Source organism: Suricata suricatta, chromosome 8 (genome assembly GCF_006229205.1).
Source record: "Suricata suricatta isolate VVHF042 chromosome 8, meerkat_22Aug2017_6uvM2_HiC, whole genome shotgun sequence".
Taxonomy (NCBI): domain Eukaryota; kingdom Metazoa; phylum Chordata; class Mammalia; order Carnivora; family Herpestidae; genus Suricata; species Suricata suricatta.
In genome coordinates, this window is record NC_043707.1 from 31676584 (window position 1) to 31688420 (window position 11837).

At 42.0% G+C, this 11837-nt stretch overlaps 1 protein-coding gene across 1 annotated transcript in view; it reads left to right on the forward strand.

Moving 5' to 3' along the window:
• The first annotated feature begins 7547 nt into the window (after positions 1 to 7547).
• LOC115298293 (cytochrome P450 3A12) overlaps positions 7548 to 11837 on the forward strand; it is a 51472-nt gene continuing 47182 nt past the window's right edge. The window contains exon 1 of the mRNA XM_029946900.1: positions 7548 to 7618. Coding sequence (XP_029802760.1) covers positions 7548 to 7618 — 71 coding nt within the window. The remainder of the gene's footprint in view (positions 7619 to 11837) is intronic.

Here is an 11837-nt window from a genome sequence, read left to right on the forward strand (position 1 = left end):
CGTGCAATTGTGAACGGGATCAGTTTCTTGATTTATCTTTCTGCTGCTTCATTATTGGTGTATAGGAATGTAACCGATTTCTGTTCATTGGTTTTGTACCCTGCAACTTTACTGAATTCCTTGGTCAGTTCTAGAAGGCTTCTGGTGGAGTCTGCCGGGTTTTCCATGTAGAGTATCATGTCATCTGCAAAAATTGAAAATTTGACTTCTTCTTTGCCAATTCTGATGCCTTCTATTTCCTTTTGTTGTCTGATTGCTGATGCTAGGACTTCCAGCACTATGTTAAATAACAGTGGTGAGAGTGGATACCCCTAATGTGTTCCTGATCTCAGGGGGAATGCTCTCAGTTTTTCCCCATTGAGGATGATATTAGCTGTGGGGTTTTCATAAACTGCTTTTATAATGTTTAGGTAAGTTCCTTCTATTCCGACTTTCTCAAGGGTTTTTATTAAGAAAGGGTGCTGTATTTTGTCAAATGCTTTTTCTGCATCTATCGACAGGAACATATGGTTTTTGTCTTATCTTTGGTTAATGAAATGTACCACATTGATGTATTTGCGAGTATTGAACCAGTCCTGTAACCAGGAATGAATCCTACTTGATCATGATGGATAATTTTTTTTATATGCTGCTGTATTCAATTTGCTAGTATCTTGTTGAGTATTTTTGCATTTTTATTCATTACGGATATTAGTTTGTACTTCTCTTTCTTTGCTGGGTCTCTGGTTTGGGTATCAAGGTGATGCTGGCTTTGTAGAAAGAGTTTGGAAGTTTTCCTTCTATTTCTATTTTTTTGGAATAGTTGGAGAAGAATGGGTATTAGCTCTGCTTTAAATGTCTGGTAGAATTCCCCTGGGAAGCCATCTCACCCTAGGCTCTTATTCACTGGGAGATTTTTGATAACAGATTCGATTTCTTCACTGGTTATTGGTCTATTCATGCTTTTTATCTCTTCCCATTTGAATTTTGGCAGAACATGTGCATTTAGGAATTTGTCCATTTCTTCTGTGTTGTCCAGTTTGTTGGCATATAATTTTTCATTGTAATCTGTAATGATTGCTTATATTTCTAAGGGATTGATTGTATTAGATCCTTTTTCATTCATGATTTTGTCTATCTGGGTGCTCTCTCTTTTTTTTCTGAGGAGACTAGCTAGAGGTTTATCAATTGTGTTTATTTTTTCAAAACACCAACTCTTGGTTTTATTGATCTGCTCAACTTTTGTTTTGGATTCTATCTTGTTTATTTTTGCCCTGATCTTAATGATTCTTTTCTTCTGCTGGGTTTGGGGTGCTCTTGCTGCACCCCTTCTAGTTCCATTAGGTGTTCTGTTAGATTTTGAATTTGTGCTTTTTCTAGTTTGTTGAAATAATCCTGGATTGCAATATACTTTCCCCTTAGGACTGTCTTTGCTGCATCCCAGAGATTTTGATTGTTGTATTTTCATTTTCATTTGTTTCCATATATTTTTAATTCCTTTTCTAATTGCTGATTAGCCCAATCATTCTTTAGTAGGGTGGTTTTTAACCTCCACATTTTTGGCAGTTTTCCAAACTTTTCCTGTGGTTAATTTCAAGTTTCATAGCATTGTGATCTGAAAGTGTGCATGGTATGATCTCTATTCATTTATATTTATGGAGAGCTGCTTTATGCCCCAGTATGTGATCTATCTTGGAGAATGTACCATGTGTACTCGAGAAGAAGCCGAATATTCTAACTTCAGGATGCAGAGTTCTAAATATATCTATCCATTCCATCTATTCCAATGTGTCATTCAGGTCCATTGTTTCTTTAGTGATTTTCTGTCTGGTTGATCTATCCGTTGCTGTCAGTGGAGTATTAAAGTCCCCTGCAATTAGCACATTCTTATCAATAAGATCGTTTCTGTCTGTGATTAATTGTTTTATGTATTTGGGCACTCCAGAATTTGGTGCGTAGATGTTTATAATTGTAAGCTCTTCCTGATGAAGAGACCCTGTAATTATTATATAGTGTCCTTCCTCATTTTTGTTACTGCCTTCATTTAAAGTCCGTTTGTCTGCTATAAGTATAGCTACTCCAGCTTTCTTTTGGCTTCTAGTCGCATGATAGATATTTCTCCATCCCTTTACTTTCAACCTGAAGGTATCTTCAGGTCTAAAATGCATCTCTTGTAGACAGCAAATAGATGGATTTTGGTTTTCGATCTATTCTGCTACCTTGTGTCATTTGGTTGGAGCATTCAGTCCATTTACATTCAGTATTATTATTTAAAAATGTGGGTTTAGTGTCATTGTGTTCTCCCTAGAATTCATGTTTATAGTAGTGTCTCTGGCACCTTGTATTCTTTGCAACATTTCCCTCATAGTGTTCCTCTTAGGATTTCTTGTAGGGCTGGTTTTGTGGTCATGAATTCTCTCAATTTATGTTTATTTGGGAACACCTTTGTCTCTCCTTCTATTTTGAATGACAGGTTTGCTGGATAAAGGATTTTTGGCTGCATGTTTTTTCTGTTCATCACATTGAAGATTTCCTGCCATTTCTTCCTGGGTTGCCAAGTTTCATTAGATACATCTGTAACCACTCTAATAGGTTTTCCTTTGTATGTTAGGGCCCTTTAATACCCAGCTGCTTTCAGAATTCTCTCTTTGTCTTTATATTTTGCCAGTTTCACTATGATATGTCGTGCTGAAGGTCTATTCAAATTATGTTTTAAGGGCATTCTTTGTGCCTCTTGAATATGAATGTCTATTTCTTTCCCCAGATTTGGGAAATTCTCTGTTATAACTTGGTCTAGTATCTCTTCAGGACCTCTCTTTCTTCCTCTTCAGGAATTCCTATGATACGGATGTTGTTCCATTTGATTGTATCACCCAGGTCTCGAATTCTCCTTTCCTTCTCCTGGATCAACGTCTCTCTTTTTTTTTTTCGGCTTCCTCATTTGCTATAACTCTATCTCCTAATTCACCTATTCTCTTCTCTGCCTCTTGAATTCATGAGGTGGCTGCTTCTATTTTATTATTATTCACCTCATTTGTAGCCTTTTTTTCCATAATATTTTATTGTCAAATTGTTTTCCATATAACACCCAGTGCTCTTCCCCTTAAGTGCCCTCCACCATCCGCACCACCTCTTTTCCCCTCTCCCCCTTCCCCTTCAACTCTCAGTTCATTTTCAGCATTCGATAGTCTCTCAAGTTTTGCATCCCTCTCCCTCCCCAACTCTCTCCCTCCTCCACTCCCCTTGGTTCTCCATTAGGTCTCTCCTGTTTTCCTGCTAGACCTATGAGTGCAAACATATGGTTTCTGTCCTTCTCTGCCTGGCTTACTTCACTCAACATGACACCCTCAAGGTCCATCCACTTATAGCCTTTTTTAACTCGTCACATCTATTTTGAAAGTCCCCAGTCATTGCATCAGTAGCTTCTCTGATGTTTTTTTCAAGCCCAGTGATTAATTTTATGACAATTGTTTTGAAAGGCTTTAACATTTATTATTTAAGAAGCACTCTAACTTATTTTAGTTTGATGACACAATTTAAAAACGAAGCATAAAAAGCTAAGCCTTGTATATAGTTCTGTAACATAGATCTTTTCAAAATTTTACTTATGTTAATGTGAAATCAGACATTGCCTCTCCAGTGAATAATATGCCCTCTTTGACACCTGAAAGAAAATTTCTTAAGTTTTTTATTCCAAATGTTATTTCAGGGGTACTTCTGAGAGCCTAATGAAGAAACCAGAGTATACATGTTACAGATAACTTTCTGGTAATTAAAGTTTTTTTGGATTGGTAACACTTAAATGTAGTTTAGACTAAAACATTGATCATATCCCTATTTATACATAATCACATATAAGTATGCAGTGACATTTACTTTTTACTTGTTCCTCAGCCACCATTTCCTTTTTTCATATACCCCAAATGTTTTTAGTTTTTTTTAAATAGTTTATTGTCAAATTGGCTTCCATATAACACCCAGTGCTTCTCCCCACAAGTGCCCCCCACCATGACCATCACTCCCTCCCTCCCTCCCCTGCCCCCTTCAGTCCATGGTTCGTTTTCAGTATTCAATAGTCTCCCTTGATCTGTGTCCCTCACTCTCCCCCACTCTCTTTCCCCCTTCCTCTCCCCATGGTCCTCTGCCAGGTCTCTCCTGTTAGACCTATGAATGCAAACATATGGTATCTAGCCTTCTCTGCCTGACTTATTTCGCTTAGCATGACACCCTTGAGGTCCATCCACTTTGCTACAAATGGCCATAATTCATTCTTCCTCATTGCCATATAGTACTCCATTGTGTGTGTGTGTGTGTGTATATATATATATATCTCACATCTTCTTGATGCAGCCGCTCTGGAAAACAGTGTGGAGGCTCTTCAAAAAATTATCGATAGAACTCTTGTATTACCCAGCAATAGCTCTGCTAGGGATTTACCCAAAGGATACAGAAGTGCTGATGCATAGGAGCACATGTACCCCAATGTTCATAGCGGCACTTTCTACAACAGCCAAATCATGGAAAGAGCCTTAATGTCCATCAACTGATGAATGGATTATGACAAATGTTCTAAATTCTTGTTTGGTTATGTCGTTTAGATCTGTTTTCAGCAGTTCTGTGGCTGTGACTTCTTCCTGGAGTTTCTTCAGGGGAGAGGTCGTACGTTTTGTCATTTTGCTTGTTTTCTGTCTCTTGTCTGTTTAAAAAACTCATTGTGCACTGTGAACCTATTAGTATTGCTCTGTTAAAGGAGGCTTATTGACTGTCCAAGGCCTGTCTTTTCAGGAAATATTCTTTTAATGGTGTCTCTCAATTTCTCTTGTTGTGCCTTTGATTATTTTATTTCCCTCCTCAGCGATATTTAGGACTCTCCGTCATGAGTACTTTGGCTTATTTCTTGGGGTAGCCCCAGAAAGGTTAAACAGACAGACAAACACACAAGGAACAGAAGCACACAAATGCACAGACAAATCAAACCAACAAACAAACTAAAAGGGGGAAAGGAAGAAAAGAAAAGGAAGAGGAAAGAGAAGAAAAAAGAAGAAAAAAATAAAGGGGGGCAGAGACCACAAAGAACAATGGAAAGTCTAAAAGTGTATAACCAGTCACGGGAAGAGATAAGGATGAGATAAGGGAGAATATATCTGGATGGCAAGAGGAAAAAAAAAACGTAGAAAGGAAAAAGGAAAATAAAGAGTAAAAATTTAAAAAAATTTAAGTAAAAAAGGTAATAATAATAAAAAATAAGTACAAAAAAAGCAGCAGCTCCCCCTCAAGGATAGGCATGGTTTGGTGTACGTTTCGTCTGTGGGCTGCTCTTGGAGGCCCCGCCTTGGTGGTTGCAGAGAGATGAATGGTGGTGCCACAAGCTCCGCTGGAACTAAGCATTGCAGGCCACGTATGGGTCCAATCTCCTTGTGCTGCAGCTGAGGCAAGCTGTATTTTCCAGCCCCTCCTTGCTTCAAAATTCTAGTCCATGCACTTTGATGCTACCACAGATGCGATGTATTTGCTTTGGAGGCTGGCTTCTTAGCCAGGATCCTGTAGTGGGAGGGATCAGTTTCTCTTGGCACTGGCAGGGATTTGCGCTGCAGCTGCTGGAGGTGAGGTGCACTGCAGGAGGTGATGTGCATGCCGCCAAAGCTGCAGTCACCAACTCCCAGCCGGAATCATGTAGGGGTAGGGAGCAGTTTCTCTTGGCTCCTAATGGGATTCGCGCTGCCACTGCCTGAGGCATGGGGCGCTGCTGGAAATGAGGTGCATGCTCCCACAGCCAAAGCCAAAACGTGCACCCCCATCATTGCTGCTGCCAACTCCCTGCTGGGATCGGGTAAAGGTGGGGGCTACTTTTTCCCTGTTGGCACCCAGGATTTGGGATTCGCGTGGCCAATGCTGGAGGTGAGATGCGCTGTGGAAATGAGGTGCGTGCTCCCGCTCCTGCAGCCAAAGCGGAAATGTGTGCCCTGGGGCCGTTCCCTCCACTGTGGCCACCGACTCCCTGCTGAGATTGCGTAGGGGCAGGGGCTGTTTCTTCCCCTGTGCCACCTGGGTTTGGGATTGGCGCTGCCCAGCGGTTAATTACGGAGTGAGAATCTTTTTCTCACTGTAGGGTTAAACGTTCTTTATCTCTTTTCTATAGATAGTACTATCAGCGTGTTCAGTATCTCTTTCTCTTCCCTTTGTCTCTTAGGGGCTCCACGTGGTTTCTCTGTGTTGGGCTGGGCTCCCACCGCCCCTGCCCTTTTCAGGCTGGCCCATTTTCCAGTCTCCCCAGTTCGCACTCACTCACTGAGGCATCTTTGAGGTTGTCTTCTTTCTGGAGTCCATATTTTCTCCTTCCACGTTTGCAGATGAGGGTAATGTCCGTACAATATGTCCTTGTAGTCAATGGCTGTTGGAAATACAATTTCAGTCACTGAGTCTCAGTATCTGTATATATAAACAGGGATAATAACATGACCTTTTTGAATGGTGAAGGCACCAAAAGGGTGGAGAAATATTTCAGAATTCCTGGAACTTTCTCTTTTACTCTTCCTGGGTATCATCTTCCAGCTTCCTATGTCTGTGCTGTGTTGGTATTCCAGCTTGGAGACTCTTATTTCTTAATTACCACTTTGTAGGGCTCTATTGTCCCAAGATTCCAGAGGTATGCCATATAATGCATGGTTTCTCAGGACATGCAGACACAGAACATGGGTCAGAGTGATGATAATGAGCTGGTGTAATTTCCAGAGGCTATATCCTCATACCTCTCCCAGCAGGTATGTGGCATGGTCACCAATGATCCACTCAGAAGGGATACTGGGAACCCCAGTAATTTCACTTCTAGCAGCTTAACCCCACCAATGTTTCTGGATGCCCCCTGAGCATATAGTGCTCTGCTGGGGACTAATGTTGATCAGTGCTCAGACTGTGCCCTTAAGAAGCTCTCTCTCTGTAAGGCAAATAGGTGTTGGGACCATGATGGGGCTCGAGGGATTGAGAGGACAATAGTAGAACTGGGGGCTGAGTGGACACAAATTTCCCAGAGCAGAAAGTGGTTAGATATGTTCAAGGAGTTTGGTGAAGAAAGACTCTAACAGAGGGGATACTGTCAGCTCTGGGTTTGAGGATGGGTAGGGTCCTCCTGTGGGAAACAGGGGCTTTTCTAGGAAGAATAAACTACATGAGTAAAGATGTTTGAAGATTTCAAGGATTCTGGAGTGCGGACAATCATGGTGAAAAGGACACATTAGAGATTTAAGAACAGTGACTTTATCTGAATTTCTGTAACCTTTGAAATTACTGATAACACTGGAGTTGTTTATTGATGTCCCACAGAATATGAACTCAAAAAGGAGGTCAAACTGGGAGTGTCCACAATGCTTTGCCAATACTCATGCCTGGGGGAGGGAGGCACCTCTAGTTGGAGCACAGCTGGCCCTTCTACTGGTTGCAGTTCTAGCCCCACCCCCTCTTTACTGTATACATTCCAGTCTCAGTGAATCTCTGCTGGTGGGAAGGGAAGCTCTGCAAAGGCCAGCACACCCTGCTGAAAGAAAGTAGAGATTGGCAGAGGGAAAGTGCCCATGGACCTGATCCCAAGCTTTTCCACAGAAACGTGGCTTCTCTTGGCTGCCAGCCTGGTGCTCCTCTATCTGTAAGTAACTGTCCAGGCTCATTGCTTCTGTAACCTTGAGCCTGGGTTGCTAGTTAGCAACACCTACCCCCTTTTCATTGTCTGTTCCATGGATCAAGAGTTAACAAAGGGGAAGTTCCCGAAGTGTTAGGTGCTTCAAACAAGCTAGAAACACATAAGGGATTATTATTGACCTCACTCAGATCTGCGAGAGTACCTCCATATCCCAACTCCAATTTCTGTAGCTAGGAAGGCTGAGAGACATTATTTACTTCTGGGATGATATTGTGTTTCACTACCAGTTGGCACCTAGACCTATCAAGTGAAATTCGCCTGAGGCAGATTAAGATCAACAGGCCTCTGTGCTTTGGAGGCCTCACTCCCATCCCACGATCTGGGGATTCTGGAGGCAGAAGGAGTAGCTTGGGTCTGGTCTCATTATCTTTACCTTTCTGTTCTTTGTCTGCTGCAGGACATGTGTAAAAGGATTGGGCCTGTGTCACTCAATTGGCTCCTGCTCCCCTCCCTCCCATCACCAGGCATCATGTACACAAGTCACCAGTGCACCCAGACTTCGAAGGGGCACAGGGCATGCATGCCTCACCTTCCTCCTCAGACTGGGCTCTTCACCCTTTTTTGTGCCCCTCTCCTGGCCATTCTTCCACTTGCAATGTGCAGAACTCCTTACCCCTAAATGAGGATCTTAAGAACTGAAGAGTCTTGGCAGAAATCTTGAAATTTTATTCATTTCAGATTTTTCTTCTAGCCTCTGGGAAGGTTAGCATCCATATAGAGATTTCTTCCTCCCTCAATATGAAATCTGCCAGCAGACTGCAAAGACATAGCCCCAAAGGCAAATTTGGATTTTAAATATGTTTCTACCTCTATTTTACAGTATAGGAAGAGGAATCAAAATTATTAGCAGAGGATTTCCTTTCAGTGGTGGGTTTCCAGGCATCCTGGAGCAGGTTCGGAAAGGACTTAGCTTCAAACTGTGGATAGGGACAATCCCCTCCATGTTACCTTTGACCTGTATCTCAATTTCACTTTCTTTAAGAGAAGGAAGTCATGAGATTGTTAACATAGAACATATAAGCCTCATTTTCATTTTCTGAGAGAAAGGTTGGGAGTGTTGGGTATTGTGGCAACACATGTTCTGGGTAATGACATTTAAATATATTTGATGTGGTTTAATTTCATTCTATTTAATACTAGGTTTTTTACTGAGATAAGACTATTTCCAGTTTGTTCTTTCTGAAGGCTAAAAGGAGGCTGTTGGTTTAGCCTTTGTGACTATAAGGGTGCATAAATAACCTCAGCCTTCTAGAATAATGTTGGGAATATTAATTTTGTGTACACAAGCATAGTTCTATGTTATAGGTTGTATATATGTTTACAAATGCCCAGCAGGTTATTTTAACCCCTCAGCACAGGGGGGTAGTAAGACCCTGAGCCAGTGCCGATGTGAGAGGCATCCAGGTAGGACTCAGGATGGAGTGGGAGAATATTCCTCCCTCAGAGCAGACCTCCCACAGATACTCCTTAGTCCAGGTCCCACAGGAGGGCAGCACAGGACCACAGGGTTAGCATCTCATCAGCTTGAAACCAGGGGACAAGGACACCATGTAAGTCACGCTGTGTGTGGTCTTTCTGGAAGTGGGGTTGTCACTGGATATTTTCACCACAAGGCAAATTGAACTTTAGACTTAGAAGACATTGGTGTAGCCATGAGTCAGTAGCTGTAGACAGTGACTTCTGCCCACCAACTCAATGTATAGGCAGTAAAAATGAGTCATTTTATTGTTAGCCCTTTCATTTTTTTACCAAGAATAGCATTACTCTACAAAAAAAAAAAAAAAAAAAGGGAAGCTAGAAATAATCAGGAAATCCATACAGCTCTGCCTCTGCATTATATGGAGCCCTGTGAGTTTAGACACTACTCGAGATTTTTCCTTGGGACTGGTGTTGCTGACACATGCAGTTACTTGCTTAACCTCACTTGGGTAATGATGTAACATGTTGAATGTCCAGAAACAGGATTGATTTTTTTTTTGCGGGGTTGACGACAAAGAAGGAACAGAGATGGGACTAACTGAGGTCACCCTGTCTTCTGCCAATTGTTACTCATGAGTCCAACTATTCTGGGGAAAGGACCCAAACACTCAGCTGGGTCTGACCGAGGAAACTTTCTTGGGTCCCTCAAACACATAGCCTTTTGTGCAATGTTGGGGGGTTAACTGACTACATAACATAAGATTTGCTGAACTTGTACATACTATTTGAAACCTGTGCATTTTTAAAAGCTAACCTCCATAGAAGAGGAGAGAAGGTTTTCATTCAAATCTCTGCAACATTTCTCAGTGTTCCTCATCATCAGGGAACTACAAGAGAGACCTAATAGAGAACCAGGGGGAACGGAGGAGAGAGAGAGAGTTGGGGAGAGAGAGGGATGCAAAACTTGAGAGACTATTGAATGCTGAGAATGAACTGAGGGTTGAGGGGGAAGGGGGAGGGTGGAAAAGAGGTGGTGGTGATGGTGGAGGGCACTTAAGGGGAAGAGCACTGGGTGTTGTATGGAAAACAATTTGACAATAAAATATTATGGAGAAAAAAAAACATCCTCAAGCCAGTCAGAGTGGCTAAAATAAACAAATCAAAAGACTATAGATGCTGGCAAGGGTGTAGAGTAACGGACACCCTCCTGCACTTTTGGTGGGAATGTAAACTGGTACATCTTCTCTAGAAAACAGTGTGGAGGCTCCTCAAAATATTAACAATAGAACTCCCCTATGACCCAGCAATAGCACTGCTAGAGATTTACCCAAGGGATACAGAAGTGCTGATGCATAGGAGCACGTGTACCCCAATGTTCATAGCAGCACTGTCAACAATAGCCAAATCAGGTAAAGAGCCTAAGTGTCCATCAACTGATGAATGGATCAAGAAGATGTGGTGTATATATACAATGGAGTACTACATGGCCATGAGAAAGAATGAAATCTGGCCATTCGTAGCAACGTGGATGGAACTCAAGAGTATTATGCTAAGTGAAATAAGTCAGGCAGAGAAGGACAGATACCATATGTTTTCACTCATAAGTGTAACAGGAGAAACTTAACAGAAGGCCATGTGAAGGGGAAGGGGAACAAAAATAGATAAGGAGAGGGAGGAAGGCAAACCATAAGAGACTCTTAAATACTGAGAAAAAACTGAGGGATGATGGGGGTAGGAGAGAGAAGAAAGAGGTGATGGGCATGAAGGAGCGCACTTGTTGGGATAAGGACTGGGTGTTATATGGAAACTAACTTGACAATAAACAAAAAATAAATTAATTTTAAAAATCTCTGCAACATTTCATCATTATTCCTTTTATGTTTACAAGAAATCTGCCACCAGCTGGAGGTATGTGAACTTTGGAAGGCCCCCTATCTGTTAGCTGAAACTACCTGTAGGGCATGTTCAAGCATTTCTACCTAACATTCTTTCCACCATACTTTCCTAATTTGCCTCTATGGAGTTAGACTTGTAGGCCTACCAAGTTCATGGTTAAAATGGTGCTGATAGCTTCTTCCCTCACCTTCTCTCCTTTCTCTGCTCTGTCATCTCTCTGCAACAACTAAGTGGAAGGTTTGCAAGGATCCAGGACCCCTAGTTGTGGGATTCCACAGGCAACTCATGAAAGATGGATTGCAGGCAGGCCTGCCACATGCAGCACCATCTATAATGGGTTTTTGAGATAGTTGATGCTCAGAGTCAGTAAACTAAGTGACCATCTTGTAATAATCGAGTGGGCCTTGCAGTGTGCTGAGCAGGTGAATATCACAGGTTGGAGGACATGAGGCCACAGGGAAGAATGACCTGAGAACAGATTGTTTACTTTCTGATTCTTTTATATGGTATCATTCAGGGGGCATATGAGTCAGTCCCCCTTTATGCCGCTCAAGAGAACCAGAGTGCGGCGAACGTGATAACCACTACACTACGGAAACAAGGCTCAACATCACTCATCATCAGGCAAACACAAATCAAAACCACACTGAGATACCACCTCACACCAGTCAGAGTGGCTAAAATGAACAAAGCAAAAGACTACAGTTGTTGGAGAGGGTGTGGAGAGATGGGCATCCTCATACACTGTTGGTGGCAATGTAAACTGGTACAGCTGCTCTGGAAAACAGTGTGGAGGTTCCTCAAAAAACTATCCATAGAACTCCCTTATGACCCAGCAATAGCATTGCTG